Here is a 16,600-nt window from a genome sequence, read left to right as displayed (position 1 = left end):
TCTGGAGTTTGTTCCTTCTGATGTTCGGATGTGTTCAGAGTTTCTTCCTTCTGGTGGGTTCGTGGTCTCGCTGGCTCAGGAGGGAAGCCGCAGATCTTCGCGGTGAGTGTTACAGCTCTTAAGGCAGCGCGTCTGGAGTTGTTCGTTCCTCCCGGTGGGCTCGTGGTCTCGCTGGCTTCAGGAGTGAAGCTGCAGACCTTCGCGGTGAGTGTTACAGCTCATAAAAGCAGTGTGGACCCAAAGGGTGAGCAGTAGCAAGATTTATTGCAAAGAGCAAAAGAGCAAAAGAACAAGGCTACCACAGCGTGGAAGGAGACCCCAGCGGGTTGCCACTGCTGGCTCTGGCAGCCTGCTTTTATTCTCTTATCTGGCCCCACCCACATCCTGCTGATTGGTAGAGCCCAGTGGTCTGTTTTGACAAGGCACTGATTGGTGCGTTTATAATCCCTGAGCTAGACACAAAGGTTCTCCACGTCCCCACCAGATTAGCTAGATACAGAGTGTCCACACAAAGGTTCTCCAAGGTCCCACCAGAGTAGCTAGATACAGAGTGTCCATTGGTGCATTCACAAACCCTGAGCTAGACACAGGGTGCTGATTGGTGTGTTTACAAACCTTGAGCTAGATACAGAGTGCCGATTGGTGTATTTACAATCCCCGAGCTAGACATAAAGGTTCTCCACGTCCCCATCAGACTCAGGAGCCCAGCTGGCTTCACCCAGTGGATCCCGCACAGGGGCTGCAGGTGGAGCTGCCTGCCAGTCCAGCGCCATGCGCTTGCACTGCTCAGCTCTTGGGTGGTCGATGGGACTGGGCGCCGTGGAGCAGGGAGCGGCGCTCATTGGGGAGGCTCCAGAGGCACAGGAGCCTATGGAGGGGGTGAGAGGCTCAGGCATGGTGGGCTGCAGGTCCCCAGCCCTGCCCAGCGGGAAGGCAGCTAAGGCCCCGTGAGAAATCGAGAGCAGCGCCTGTGGGCTGGCACTGCTGGGGGACCCAGTACACCCTCCGCAGCCGCTGGCCCGGGTGCTAAGCCCTCATTGCCCCGGGGCCGGCAGGGCTGGCCGGCTGCTCCGAGTACAGGCCGCCAAGCCCACGCCCACCCGGAACTCCATCTGGCCCGCAAGCGCCGCACGCAGCCCCGGTTCCCGCTCGCGCCTCTCCCTCCACACCTCCCTGCAAGCTGAGGGAGCCGGCTCCGGCCTTGGCCAGCCCAGAAGGGGGCTCCCACAGTGCAGCGGTGGGCTGAAGGGCTCCTCAAGTGCCGCCAAAGTGGGAGCCCAAGCAGAGGAGGCGCCGAGAGCGAGCGAGGGCTGTGAGGACTGCCAGCACGCTGTCACCTCTCAACAGGAAAAGAGGATATGTGTTCCAGGGAGGCAATGGGAGGCAACCCTCCAGAACAGGCAAGAATGCTATATGCATAATCGCCTATAATTTGTGTGATAACATCAAGGTTGACATGTAAACTAGGGACACTAAGGACAGTAAATAAAGTAGGAATCAGGAGGCATTCCTGGGACTGGGACTAATCAAAAATCAACATGGCAGGTTAGCATCCAAGATGGAGTCACTTTGTCTCCACACCCCATGTCTAAGAAAAAAAAAAAAGAAAAGAAAGGAGAAGAAAGGAGGAAATAACTGTCTCTATTTGCATATGCCATGATTATCTACATTGAAAATCTCAAAAAATCTACAGAATATTCCTAGAACTAATAAATGAGTTTAACAAGTTTGCAGGATATAAGACAAAGAAAAAAGCCAATTGTATATCTATATACTAGCAATTCACACATGAACACAGCAATTTAAAGTACAATACTATTTACAATAACCCTAAAAGGTAAAATATGTAGGTATAAATCTAGCAAAAATGTACTAGACATATATGCTAAAAACTACGAGAAAGCAGGCCAGGCGCGGTGGCTCACGCCTATAATCCCAGCACTTTGGGAGGCCGAGGCGGGCGGATCAGGAGGTCAGGAGATCGAGACCATCCTGGCTAACACGGTGAAACCCTGTCTCTACTAAAAATAGAAAAAATTAGCCGGACGTGGTGGTGGGCACCTGTAGTCCCAGCTACTCAGGAGGCTGAGGCAGGAGAATCGCTTGAACCTGGGAGGCGGAGCTTGCAGTGAGCTGAGATGGCGCCACTGCACTCCAGCCTGGGTGACAATAGCTAAACTCCATCTAGAAGGGAGGGAGGGAGGGAAGGGACCCAAATTAAGGCAATGACATTTTAAAAAGTGTAAACATGGAGAGAGATTGAAGTTCAAGCAACTGTAATGAGACTAGAAAAAAAGAAATAAAAGACATGCAGATTGGAAAGAAAAAGAAAACTGTCCTTATTTGTAGATGACATGATTTTCTATACAAAAATCCCAGGGAATCTACAAAAATCCCCTAGAACTAATAAAGGAGTTAAGCAAGTTTGCAGTATACAAGAGAAACACACATAAATTAATCACATTTCTATATAAATATAACAATAAACATGAGGAAACCAAAATTAAAAACACAGTACCATTTACAATCACTCTGGAAAAAAAAGAATTACTTAGGTAAAATCTTAACAAAACATATGTCTGTGTGCTGAAAATTATAAAATTCTGATAAAAGATATAGCAGAAGATTTAAATAAATGCAGAGACATACCATGCTCATGGAGTGGAACATTTAACATGGTAAAAATGGAAATTATTTCCAAATTGGTATACAGGTTTAACACAATTTCTTTTTTTTTTTTTTTTTGACTTGGGGTCTTGCTCTGTATGCAGTGGCATAATCATAGCTCACTGCAGCCTTGAACTCCTGGGATCAAGGAATCCTCCCACTTCAGTCTGCCAGTTAACTGAGACTACAGGCATGCACTCCCATGCCCAGTTAATTTTTTTTTTTTTTCGCAGGGGTAGAGATGAGATCTTGCTTTGCTGCCCAGGCCTGCTTCAAGCAGTCCTCCTGCCTTGAACTCCCAAAGTGCTGAGATTACAGGTGTGAGCCACCACAACCAGCTGATCTTTAAAATTTGTTGTACAGACGGGATCTTGCTATTTTGCCCAGGCTGGTCTTGAACTCCTAGCCTCAAGTAATCCTCTGGCCTTGGCTTCCCAAAGCTCTGAGATTACAGGCCATGAGCCAGCATGCCTGGCCAGCTTAACACAATTTCTATCAAAGCTCCACCAGCATAATTAAAACATTTTAGAAAATTAGAGATAAGGGGCCAAACATGGTGGCTCATGCCTGTAATCCCAGCAGTTTGGGAGGCCGAGGATGGTGAATCACTTGAGGTCAGGAGCGAGTCAGCCTCCTGAAAACCAGCCTGGCCAACATGGTGAAACCCCATCTGTAATAAAAATACAAAAATTAGCCAGGCGTGGTGGCACACACCTATAGTCCCAGCTATCTGGGAGGCTGAGGCAGGAGAATCACTCGAACCTGGGAGGCAGAGGTTGCAGTGAGCTGAGATTTCTCCTCTGTACTCCAGGCTGGGCAACAGAGCAAGACTCCATCTCAAAAAATGAAATGAGGCTGGGTGCAGTGGCTTATGCCTGTAATCCCAGCACTTTGCGAGGCTGAGGCGGGCGGATCATGAGGTCAGGAGATCGAGACCATCCTGGCTAACACGGTGAAACCCCTTCTCTACTAAAAATACTTGTACTTCCAGCTACTTGGGAGGCTGAGGCAGAGGAATGGCGAGAACCTGGCAGGCAGAGCTTGCAGTGAGCTGAGATTGCGCCACTGCACTCCAGCCTGGGCGACAGAGCGAGACTCCATCTCAAAAAAAAAAAAAAAAAAAGAAATACAATAAAATTAGCGATAGGGTCTCACTATGTTGCCTAGGCTGGAAAAAACTGGGTGTTCACAGGTGCAATCCTAGTGCATTATAGCCTCGAACTCCTGGGCTCAAGTGATCCTTCCACTTCAGCCTCTCAAGCAGCTGGGACAACAGGCACACTACTACACCTGGCCATAACTAAAACTTTTTGGAAAAGGAAGAATAAAGTGGGAGAAATCATCTTGCACAATGTCAAGACATTATATAGTTACAGTAATCAAGACCGTGTGCTATTGGTAGAAGGATAGACACATAGATAATGGGATAGAATAGAGAACCCAGAAACAGACCCACATAAATATGCCCATCTGATTTTTTACAAAGGTGCAAAAGCAATTCAATGGAGGAAAGATAGTCTTTAAAAAATAGACTTTATTTTTTGGAGCACTTGTAGGTTCACAGCAAAATTGAATGGAAAGCACAGAGATTTCCCATATACTCCCTACCCCACCACCCCCTCACACACAACTTCCCTGATATCAGCATCCCACTCAAGAGTGGTATATTTGTTACAATCAGTGAACCTGGATAGACATATCATTATCATCCAAAGTCCAGTTTACACTAGGGGTCACTCCTGGTGCTATACATCCTATGGTTTTGACAAGTGTATATTATATTGACATGTATCCAACATTGTAGTATTATATAAAATTGTCTCTTTTTCTTTCTTTCTTTTTTTTTTTTTTTTGAGACAGAGTCTCTCTCTTGTCACCCAGGCTGGAGTAGAATGGCACGATCTTGGCTAACTGCAATCTCCACCTCCCGGGTTCAAGTTTTTCTCCTGCCTCAGCTTCTCAAGTAGCTGGGATTACAGGTGCCTGCCACCACACCTGGCTAATTTTTGTATTTTTAGTAGAGATGGGGTTTTACCATGTTGGCCAGGCTGGTCCTAAACTCCTGACCTCAGTTGATCCGCCCTCCTCGGCCTCCCAAAGTGCTGGAATTACAGGTGTGAGCCACCATGCCCGGCCCTGTGTGCAGGGTTTTTTTTTTTGTTTTCTTTTTTTTGAGACAGAATCTCGCTCTGTTGCCCAGGCTGGAGCGCAGTGGCGCGATCTCAGCTCACTGCAAGCTCCACCTCCCGGGTTCACGCCATTCTCCTGCCTCAGCCTCCCGAGTAGCCGGGACCACAGGCACCTGCCACCACGCCCGGCTAATTTTTTTGTATTTTTTTTTTTAGTAGAGACGGGGTTTCACCATGTTAGCCAGGATGGTCTTGATCTCCTGACCTCGTGATCTGCCCGCCTCGACCTCCCAAAGTGCTGGGATTACAGGTGTGAGCCACCGCGCCCGGCCTGTGTGCGGGTTTTTGTGTGGACATAATTTTTACTTCATTTGGGTAATTACCAAGGAGTGCAGTCACTGGATCATATGATAAGAGTATGTTTAGCTTTGTAAGAAATTGCCAAACTGTCTTCCAAAGTGGCCATACTGCTTTGTATTCCCACCAGCAATGAATGAGAATTCCTGTTGCTCCACATCCTTGCCAGTATTTGGTATTGTCAGTGCTCTAGATTTTGACCATTCTAATCAGGGCATACATACTAGTATGTATGTCATTTTTGCTTTAATTTACAATTCTCTAATGACATGATGATGAACATATTTTCATAGGCTTGTTTGTCATTGTTATTATTTACTTATTTTTTAGAGGCAGGGTCTTTCTTTCTCCCAGGCTAGAGTGCACTGGAGCCATCATGGCTCACTGCAGCCTCGAACTTCCCAGTTCAAGCAATTCTCCTGCCTCCACCTCCTGAGTAGCTGGCATTACAGGCGTGGCATGCCTGGCTACTTTTTGTATTTTTAGTAGAGATGGGGTTTCACCATGTTGGTCAGGCTGGTCTCAAACTCCTGACATCAGGTGATCCACCCGCCTCGGCCTCCCAAAGTGCTGGGATTACAGCCACCGAGTCTGGCCACCACTGTGCATTTTTATTTATAATAGTGCCAAACTGGAAACAGCTCAGATGTCCTTCAATGATGAAACAAACTGTGGCATATCATACAATGGCTATTACTTAGTGGATTTTTTCCAATTTTTTTTTTTTTTTTTTTTTTTGAGATGGAGTCTCGCTCGGTCGCCCAGGCTGGAGTGCAGCGGTGCGATCTCGGCTCATTACAAGCTCCGCTTCCCAGGTTCGCGCCATTCTCCTGCCTCAGCCTCCCGAGTGGCTGGGACTACGGGCGCCTGCCACCACGCTTGGCTAATTTTTTGTATTTTTAGTAGAGATGGGGTTTCACCATGTTAGCCAGGATGGTCTCGATCTCCTGACCTCGTGATCCACCCGCCTTGGTCTCCCAAAGTGCTGAGATTACAAGTGTGAGCCACCGTGCCCGGCCAAAGTTAACTGTTTTTAAGTGTACAATTCAGTGGGATTAAGTACATTATATTGCCATACAACTCTCACCACCATCCATCTACAGAACTGTTTTTATCTTGGAAAACTGAAACTCTATACCTATTAAACAATAACTTCCTACTCTCCCTGTCCTCCAGTCCCTGGCAACCACCACTCTGCTTTCTGTCTCTGTGATTTTAACAACTCTAGTACCTCATATACATGGAATTACCCAGTATTTATCATTTTATGTCTGGCTTATTCCACTTAGCGTAATGTTTTTTCAAGGTTCATCTATGTTGTAGCATGTGTCAGAATTCCCATCCTTTCTAAGGCTGAAAGGATTTCCATTGTGTGGATGTACCATATTTTGCTTATCCATTCATCTACTGATGAAGAACTGGGTTGCTTCCATTTTTTTTTTTTTTTGCTTGTGAATAATGCTGCTGCGAACATATGTGTACAAATATCTCTTTGAGACCCTACTTTTAATTATTTTGAGGATATATCTAGATATGGAATTGCTGAATCATATGGTAATTCTATTTTTATTTATTTATTTTCAGGCAGTGTCTTGCTCTGTCACCCAGGCTGGAGTGCAGTGGCATGATCACAGCTCACTGCAGCCTTGACCTCCCAGGCTCAAGCAATCCTCTTGCCTCAGCCTCCTGAGTAGCTGGGACTACAGGCGCATGACACGAGATCCAGTTAATTTTTGTATTTTTTGTAGAGATGGGGTTTCGTCATGTTGCCCCGACTGGTCTTGAACTCCTGGGCTCAAGCAATCCTCCTGCTTCTGCCTCCCGAGGCGCTGGAATTACAGGCGTAAGCCACCACGCCCAGCCTATTTTTACTTTTTTGGGGAATCATTATACTCTTTTCTGCAGTGTCTGTACCATTTTACATTCCCACCAACAGTGCACAAGGGTTCAATTTCCCCACATCCTTGCCAATGCTTGTAGTTTCTTTCTTTTCTTTTTTTTTTTTCTAGTGGCCATCTTAATGGGTATATGACGTAGTATCTCATTGTTCTTTATCTCATTGTGATTTGTGTTTCCCTAATGATTAGTGATGTTGAGTATCTTTTCATGTGCTCACTGGCCACTTGTTGATCATTGGAGAAATGTCTATTCAAGTCCTTTGTTGTGATTTTTGAATGAGATTGTTCTTATTTTGTTGCTGAGTTTTAGGAGTCTCTGCATATTCTGGATATTAATCCTTTGTCAGATATATATGATTTGCAAATATTTTCTCCCATTCTGTGCGTTGCCTCTTTACTCTGCTACAGTGTCTTTTGATGCACACAATGTTTTAATTTTCATAAAGTCCAATTTGTCTATTTTTTCTTTTGTTGCCTGTGCCTTTAGTGTCATATCCAGGAAGTCTGTTGCCAAATCCGATGTGGTAAAGCCTTTGCCATATGTTTTCTATGAGTTTTATGCTTTGATTTTAAAAGTTCTGGGTCTTTTTGGGTGAATTTTTATCTATGGCGTTAGAGAAGGATCCACCTTCACTTTTTTGCATGTGAATATCCAGTTTTCCCAGCACCATTTGTTGGAAAGACTGTCCCTCCTCCCCGCATTGAATGGGCTTGGTCTCCTTGTTAAAAATTATTTGACCATATATGAGAGGGCATATCTTGGGGCTCTCTATTGTATTCCATTGGTCTATATGTCTGTCTATATGCCAGTACCACACTGTCTTGATGACTGGAGCTTGGAAGTAAGTTTTGAAATCAGGAAGTGTGAGTTCTTCAGCTTTATTCTTCTTTTTCAGGATTGTTTTGGCTAATCAAAATCCCTTGAGAGTATATGAATTGTACAATGAGTTTCTCTGTTTCTACAAAAAATGTCATTGGGATTTTGATAGGAATTGCATTAAATCTGTAGATTGCTTTGGGTAGTATTGACATCTTAACTATTAAGTAAGGATGATTTTTTTAAATTACTGATTCAATCTCCTCACTAGTTATAGGTTTATTCAGATTATATTATCTACTCTGAGTCAGTTTTGCATTTCTATGAATTTGTCCATTTCATCTACGTTATCCAATTTGTTGGCTTATATTTGCTCATAGTACTCTCTTATGATCCTTTCTATTTTTGTAGAATTGATAGTAACGAGCCATTGCAGTCGGGATCTGGCAGCAGAGGCTGTGTGTGTGTGTGTGTGTGTGTGTGTGTGTGTGTGTGTGTGTGTGTGTGTGTGTTCGGAGAAATGCTTGAGAGGGTAACACCCGATTTAGGAGTGGACAGGGTATGAGAACAAAGAAGTGGTATGGGAGACCTTGCCTTTTTTTTCTTTTAATCTTTTTTGATAATACATTTGTGCATTATTTGGTCGTTCTCTTTAAATTCATTTTTAAAGGTAGAAGCAAATCAAGAGTGGTAGATGCTGTGCCAAGGAAAGTCAGGGATCTTAGGTTCGAATCCGGTCTCTGTTCGCAATTCGCTCCGCGACCTCAAACAAACGACCTCAGTTTCATCTATAAAAAACTGGTAACATCGTCAGTTGCCAGGCCATGAAGAGAGTCAACGGAAATAAGTTTTTATTCTAGGGCACCCGCTCTCTCTCAGGTAAAAGCCGCGCCCCAATCAGGTACTGCCGCGCCAGGGCCGCGGGACGTCTCGGGATTTGTGGTCCACCCGGCGGAACTCGCGGTCCCGGCAGGCACCGCGGCGGCGGCAGGGCGACGTGGCGCGGCCGGCTGCGGCTGCGCAGGCAGGGGGAGCAAGATGGCTGTGGAGCTGGGCGTGCTGGTCGTCCGGCCCTGGCCCGGAACCGGGCTGGGTAGAGTGATGCGGGCCCTCCTGCTGCTGCTGTGGCTGGCGACGCGCGGAAGCGCGCTCTACTTTCACATCGGAGAGACGGAGAAGAAGTGCTTTATTGAGGAGATCCCGGACGAGACCATGGTCATAGGTGCGGGGGCGGGGAGGAAGGGGCGAGTTTGGAACGTGACCGTGGTCTTGGGGTGGGGGATGCGAGACAGTCAGCTCTCTAGAGCCGGGAGGAGACGGCCTCGCTGTGCCCAGGCGGTCGCGGAACCCATGCCGCCTCGCGCTCCTCTGACCTGGGCTCGCCCTGCTTCCCTCAAGGAAACTACCGGACGCAGCTGTATGACAAGCAGCGGGAGGAGTACCAGCCGGCCACCCCGGGGCTTGGCATGTTTGTGGAGGTGAAGGACCCAGAGGACAAGGTGAGCCAACCCCCGCCCCCTCTTCCTCTCCGCCAGCCTCTCAGCTAGGCGGGCTCTGGTACTTCCTTTTCTAGTTCCTGCATCTGCTAAAGTAGGAGAGACAGCTGATGTTGTGGGAATATCCTGCTGACTTGCATGACCCTGCCAAGTTAGTTACCTTCCCGGAACCAGTTTCCCGGTCTGTGAAACGGGCGGATTAATTGTGGTGATAAAAATCAAAGAGTTTTGTCAACTCTTAAAGTCATCTAGACTTTAAGATTTCACAGAACATGATACTTTCCCCACAAAATGAGCAGCTTTTAATCTTCACAAGTAAAGATATTAAAACGAACGGCAAAACCCTTCAGCTCTCACTTTCCGTCACTTTTCATTAAAAAACAAACTCATGACGGGGTGTGGTGGCTCTTGCTTGTAATCCCAGCACTTTGGGATGCCGAGGCGGGTGGATCACTTGAGGCCAGGAGTTCAGGACCGGCCTGGGCAGCCTCCGTCTGGCAAACCCCGTCTCTAGTAAAAATACAAAAAAAAATTAGCCGGGTGTGGTGGCGCACACCTCTAATCCCAGATACTTGGGGGGCTAAGGCACGATAATCGCTTGAACCTGGGAGGCTGAGGCTGCAGTGAGCTGAGATAGCGTCACTGCACTCCAGCCGGGACCACAGAGTGAGACTCTGTCTCAAAAACAAAAACAAAAAAGAACCCCCCAAAAAACAACTCATACCAAAAAAGTTGAAAGGGCATGAGCTATAAAGGAAAGCCCTTCCCAGGAGCAGTCAGTCACTTGCCACCCTGATGTCAGACTCTCAGGCTCTAAACACCTGCCCCAGAGCGTTCTCACACAAGCATATGGCAACAGCTGCTGACCAGCTTTGAATCTTTCAGTGTTGTGAGGTGCGAAAGGCTGTGCCTGTCAACTTTTGCAGTACTTAGAGCCTTAAGCACTGTTTTCCTCCATTCCCATCCCTATCATAATACTGACTGAAGCTTGTTACCTTCCTCCAGGTCATCCTGGCCCGGCAGTATGGCTCTGAGGGCAGGTTCACTTTCACCTCCCATACCCCTGGCGAGCACCAGATCTGTCTTCACTCCAATTCCACCAAGTTCTCCCTCTTTGCTGGAGGCATGCTGGTAAGTGGGCCCATGTGAGACTTGCAGGTTTCAGCCTTCATCCTTTGGTGAGGACTGGGGGACCGGTGGTGCTGTGGATGAGAGGATTATGTCAGATTTTGTGTCTCCTAAGAACACTGGGTTTCCAGTGGATATCCAGGACACAGTGACTGAGCTCTTTGTATATGCCTCACTCAGAGCACCAGCCCAGGCTTAATACTTGCTTGTGTGCCCAGAGTCCCATGGGGCTAAGACACTGAAGAGGGCCCAGTCTCTTGGCTAAATGAACAGATGAAGGAAAGTCGGGGATGAGCTGTCAGTCTCTGGCAGGAAGATGGAGCAGGGCTACCAGATTTCCCTTATCTCCTTTGTCTGTCCTCAGAGAGTTCACCTGGACATCCAGGTAGGTGAACATGCCAACGACTATGCAGAAATTGCTGCTAAAGACAAGTTGAGTGAGTTGCAGCTACGAGTGCGACAGCTGGTGGAACAAGTGGAGCAGATCCAGAAAGAGCAGAACTACCAGCGGGTGAGTGACTGGGCCGGGAGCAGTGGGCTTCTCCCTAGAAGCTGCCCACTGGCTCAGCCAGGAATTTCACATTAAATTCATTCTGAGACCCCCAAGGGACTTATCTGTACTGCATTGTAGGTTGTGGGGCGGGTATTACTAACTCGACCTTGTAATTGAGGATACAGACTCATAAGAGGCTGTCATTGCCCTAAATCACAGTTACACACAGAATGGCACAGTAGGATTTGATACCAACACCTTGGGTGCTGTTTCAGTGGGTCCACATGCTCCCAGGACCAGGGTCTCAAACTTACCGGTGACCAGGAACCAGAGAGTACCATGAATGAATCTGTGACCTTAAGGACTAGTAGGGCAGTGACCCATCTAAACAAGCACAGCCGCTGTTCAGTGTCACCTGGGGGCCTCCTTGCAGAAATAACAGCCCTGGGTTTACAGATGTTCCATTTTTTCAAGAGGAAATAGTCAGCATTTTTATGTGAACATTTTAATTTATTTTTTATTTTTTTCTATTGCTGCTGCACAAATTACCTGTGTTTTAAATGTTGACAAAAGACTGTGCACTGTGTGAGCCCAACAAAACATACACAAAGGCCAGATCCAGCCCCCAGCCTGCCAGTTTACAGCCTGTGTCCACCATCTTCAAGGAGCAGTCTGGGAGACCTAGGCAGAGGGCTTAGAGCAAGTCCACTCCTGTGTGCTCCAGGACAGCTCTGCCTCGTGGGGTGATACCACAACTACCTTACCTCTCTCTCAGGCACCAGGGCAGGACTAGGTGAGGGCTATGCCTGACAGATGAAGAAACAGACTTGGGAGAATGAGTAGGTTGCCTGAGGGTAAAGATAGTCCCCGGGTAGAGTGACACTTTGCAGGCACTTGGCTGGAACCTGGGCAAAGCTGGCTGACCTTGGGCATCCTCTTGGTCTGGGAATCCAGCAGTTGTAGCAGCTCCAGCCAACTCAGGCTCACCTTATATTCCCCTACAGTGGCGAGAGGAGCGCTTCCGGCAGACCAGTGAGAGCACCAACCAGCGGGTGCTATGGTGGTCCATTCTGCAGACCCTCATCCTCGTGGCCATTGGTGTCTGGCAGATGCGGCACCTCAAGAGCTTCTTTGAAGCCAAGAAGCTTGTGTAGCTGTCCCGGGCGTCACAACCCATCCTCCCAGGCTGGGGGAGAAAGGACCTCCTGGAACTGACTTCTTCTGTCAGGAGGACTGGTTTCCAGCCATAACTGTTCTGGAAGGGAGAGGGGCTGGAGGTACCCACAGGCACAAGCTGAAGGCAGCAGCTTGGCTAATACTGAGCAGGTGGTGGGGCAAATTCCTGCCCTCTCTCTCTGGCCTCTGGGCTCTTTGGCAGTCGTCACCCAGGGGCTGGTAAAGCCCCTCCTCTTGGCACCTCAGAATCACAGTGTTACTGATCAGGGATGTGAGGCTGCTGTTGGGGGTCGGGGGAGGGGAATGGGCAGGCAAGCCAGTCTTCTGTCTTCCTTTGCTAACTTAGGGTTTTGAGCAGGTTGGGGTATGGTGCCTGTCATACCCACCTGCCACCCTGGGAACCTCACTGTTCTCTCTTTCAGCCTAGACCTGCTGATCCAGGGTGTGTGTGAGTTGAGGGTGGGTGGAGGGTTTGCAGTGTGGGAATGTGGCCCTGCAGTTGACCTGAGCTGCTTCACATGGTTGTCCATTCTGGGGCTTAAAGAACTGGGACCAGACCAAGTAGAGGCCTTGGTGCTGGTTGGGGTGGGGCCTGCAGAGTCTTAGTTACTGATTTCATTTTCAATAAATTTAGGTTTGTTACATGAGTTTCCCAATTAAAAAAAAAAAATGACTTCTTGTCCAGTGCAAGTTAATCATCAGTGGGCATAACTGCAAGGTGCTTCAGAGAATGTCAGTTCTTCCAAAGAGCAAAGCACTTCACGTTCCAAAGTGAATTCCTACCAGTCAGCTTCATTCTTTTCCTTCTTCTCCAGGCCTTCCTGTGGCAGGGAATAGTGGGTTTGTCCAAGATTATACAACAAGTAAATTGGGCTGGGGCTCAAATCTACACTCTTTCCTCCGTGCCAGCTCCCTGGTGAAGTTCCCTCTGTTTCTAGAGTCAGTAAGCAGGATTGTCATGGATGCTGCCAGGAAGTGCCTGGTAAGGAGGTGCATTGAGCAGGGGAGTGCTACAGGACAGCCACCCTGGGCTGGCAGGAACAAGGATGTTGATGGGCTAAACCAACAGCAAGTGATTTCAAGCAGGACCATGAAGGAGACGAAGGCTTCTGCTGGAAGGAGATGGCAGGACGGGTGGTTGGAGAAGTGGAGACAAACAGCTGGAATGGAGGTGGATGGGCGTTGTGAGGAAGCTGGAAAGGAAGGTTAGATTAGAGTTGGAGAAGCCTCGAGCCCCAGGTAAGCGATTTGGACATGCCTACCTTTCAAGAGGGGCTGCAGGCACCCACGGGCACAAGCTGAAGGCAGCAGCTTGGCTGGCTTAATACTGAGTAGGTGGTGGGGTAAATGCCTGCCCCCTGCCTCTGGCCTGTGGGCCCTTTGCAGTAATCACCCAGGGGCTGGTAAAGCCACTGACAGCCCTGTTGGCACCTCAGAATCACAGTGTTACTGATCAGGGATGTGAGGCTGCTGTTAGGGGTTGGGGGAGGCAAATGGGCAGGCAGTTTTGAGAAGAACCTTCTGACAAGAAATGTGAGGGAGGTTACAGCAGTGTGTGAGAAAGACCGGGAAGAAGGAGACAAGTTTGGGGGCTGCTTCCCCTAATGGGATGATGCAATCTGGGCTCATGCTGCCAACTAATTCTTCCACATGAAAGAAAGTTTTTTGGCCGGCCACGGTGGTTCACACCTGTAATCCCAGCACTTTGGGAGGCTGAGGTAGGTGGATGGCCTGAGGCCAGGAGTTTGAGACCACCCTGGCCAACACGGTGAAACCTCATCTCTACTAAAAATACAAAAAATTAGCCAGGTGTGGCGCGTGCCTGAAATCCCAGCTACTTGGGAGGCTGTGGCAGCAGAATCGCTTGAACCCAGGAGACAGAGGTTGCAGTGAGCCAAGATCGCACCACTACACTCCAACCTGGGCTACAGTGAGACTCTGTCTCAAAAAAAAAAAAAAAAGGCCGGGAGCGGTGGCTCACACCTGTAACCCCAGGACTTTGGGAGGCCGAGGCGAGCAGATCACAAGGTCAGGAGATCGAGACCAACCTGGCTAACATGGTGAAACCCCGTCTCTACTAAAAAAAAAAAAAATACAAAAAATTAGCCAGGCGTGGTGGTGGGCACCTGTAGTCCCAGCTACTTGGGAGGCTGAGGCAGGAGAATGGCATGAACTCAGGAGGCGGAGCTTGCAGTGAGCCGAGATCATGCCACTGCACTCCAGCCTGAGCAACAGAGCAAGACTCCATGTCAAAAAAAAAAAAATATATATATATATTTTTAAAGAACAGCTTTAAAATTGCAGAAAAACTGTGAAGACATTTTCCCTATTATTAACATCATGCATTACTTTATCTAGACTTCCTTAGTTTTTACCTACTGTCCTTTTTCTGTTCCAGGATTTCACATCACATTCAGTCACTGTGTCTCCTTAGGCTCCTTTTGGCTGTGACAGTTTCTTAGACCTTCCTTGTTTTTGATGATTCCTTGACTGTTTTGAGGAGTACAGGTTAGGTATTTTGTACAATTTCTCAGCTAGGATTTGCCTGATGTTTTTCTCATGATTAGACTAGAGTTGTGGGTTTTTGAAAAGAGACCACAGGCTGGGCATGGTGGCCCATGCCTGTAATCCCAGCACTTTGGGAGGCAGAGGCAGGCGGATCACCTGAAGTCAGGAGTTCGAGACCAGCCGCCAACATGGTAAAACCCCATCTCTACTAAAAATACAAAAATTAGCCAGGCGTGGTGGCATGTGCCTGTAATCCCAGCTACTCGGGAGGCTGAGACAGGAGAATTGCTTGACCCCGGGAGGCAGAGGTTGCAGTGAGCCGAGATCGTGCCACTGCACTCCAGCCTGAGTGACAGAGTGAGACTCTGTCTCAAAAAATAAAATAAATAAAAAAAAAAATAAAAAAGTAAAAAGAAAAGAGACCGGAGTTGAAGTGTCATTAGCAACATGGCTCTTAGCTGGATATCACATTTAAAAGTTAGATAATGTGGGTTTTCATTTGAGATCTGATTTCTTGAGAGAGTGAATCTGACAATCTGAAGTAGGGCTTCATCCTGATGTAGTAACAGCTAACCGGATGGAGCGGTCCCCTTTAGATGGGCTGTGCATTGGCCACGGTTCTGGCGTAGGATGCAGTGCGCTGGGGGAGTCAACAGGAACGGGAATGGGTGGATTATATACTTCCAGGTTTACGGGGTAAAGGGGTTAGTGGGAATGATTCATTTCCCACCCACGGTGAAGTTCTCTCTGGAGCAGAGTGATTAAGATCATAGATTGTGGGGAAAAAAAACAAAACAAAACCCCCAAACCCATAGATCGTGCAACCAAACTACCTGATTTGCCTCTCTGTGCCTCAGTTCCCTCAACTTTAACTTGGGGATAAGCACCCACGATAAGGACTACGTGAGATAACCCTCATGTAGTAAGAACTATTAATAATGACTGGCACATAATAAGAACTTAATAGGTGTTTGCTATCTATTAGGAAACTTAAAGTTTGCCTGGAAGAGCAGAGGAGGTCTAGTCTAACAACTGCCGCTTTCTTTCCCCAGGTAGGAGGCTAGCAGGAGGGGTTGGGGGGCTGGGGGTGAGGGGGATGGTTAAATTCCCACGGTGAGGGGGCAGATATGGGAACTCAGTCTCCTATTCCCTTCTTCAGTTCTCAGCTCCACCAAAGTACCCTTTTCCTGGATGACAGCTGTCATTTATATGGCGTTGAACTGTGTGTCTAGCGCTGCACAAGTGTTTTTGCACTTTCTTCTTGAATCCCCGCAGCTACCATATAGAATAGGAGCCATTGATATACCCAGGTGAGGAAACAGATGCAGAGATGTGGCTTGGTCAAAACACAGCTGAATTGGCAGAGTCGACTTTCTTTTTTTTCTTTTTTTTGATGGAGTCTCGCTCTGTCGCCCAGGCTGGAGTGCAGTGGCGCGATCTCGGCTCACTGCAAGCTCCACTTCCCGGGTTCACGCCATTCTCCTGCCTCAGCCTCCCGAGTAGCTGGGACTACAGGCACCCGCCACCATGACCGGCTAATTTTTTGTATTTTTAGTAGAGACGGGGTTTCACCGTGTTAGCCAGGATGGTCTCGATCTCCTGACCTCGTGATCTGCCCGCCTCGGCCTCCCAAAGTGCTGGGATTACAGGCGTGAGCCACCGCGCCCGGCCGGCAGAGTCGGGTTTCAAATTCAGTCAACTTGTCTTCAGAGCTCGGCTCCTAACGCCTGCGCGGGCTGTCAGCTGAACTCAGCGCCGAGCCGTGAGCTTGGCTTTGCCCCTCCAAGCTTGCGCGGAGAACGCGCCGCCTGGGCCGAGACGGGGACCCCGGGACGCTCCCGCCTCCCCTCGGGAAGAGGACGGAGATGCAGATTCTCCCCGATCGCTGGTTTGAGAGTCTGGACTCTTAGGTCCAGTCCCAGCCCAGTGAT

At 48.2% G+C, this 16,600-nt stretch overlaps 1 protein-coding gene across 1 annotated transcript; it reads left to right on the top strand.

Moving 5' to 3' along the window:
• Window positions 1–8,305: 8,305 nt before the first annotated feature.
• On the top strand, window positions 8,306–12,834 carry TMED9 (transmembrane p24 trafficking protein 9). The gene is made up of 5 exons (XM_024246892.2): window positions 8,306–9,090; window positions 9,267–9,367; window positions 10,370–10,495; window positions 10,857–11,003; window positions 11,990–12,834. The coding sequence occupies exons 1-5, from the start codon at window positions 8,907–8,909 to the stop codon at window positions 12,137–12,139; spliced, it is 708 nt and encodes a 235-aa protein (XP_024102660.2). The 5' UTR covers window positions 8,306–8,906; the 3' UTR covers window positions 12,140–12,834.
• Window positions 12,835–16,600: the final 3,766 nt, after the last annotated feature.

The sequence above is a fragment of the Pongo abelii genome, chromosome 4 (assembly GCF_028885655.2).
Source record: "Pongo abelii isolate AG06213 chromosome 4, NHGRI_mPonAbe1-v2.0_pri, whole genome shotgun sequence".
Lineage (NCBI taxonomy): Eukaryota > Metazoa > Chordata > Mammalia > Primates > Hominidae > Pongo > Pongo abelii.
The sequence above is the reverse complement of the archived record's forward strand: the minus strand, read 5'-3'. Positions and strand labels throughout refer to the sequence as shown.

Excerpts from the sequence above, each read along its gene's own strand:
- TMED9 (XM_024246892.2), top strand. The coding sequence starts at position 8,907 with ATGGCTGTGGAGCTGGGCGTGCTGGTCGTCCGGCCCTGGCCCGGAACC. Across the intron at positions 9,091-9,266 it reads GGACGAGACCATGGTCATAG|GAAACTACCGGACGCAGCTG; the intron begins GTGCGGGGGCGG and ends GCTTCCCTCAAG. Across the intron at positions 11,004-11,989 it reads AAGAGCAGAACTACCAGCGG|TGGCGAGAGGAGCGCTTCCG; the intron begins GTGAGTGACTGG and ends ATTCCCCTACAG.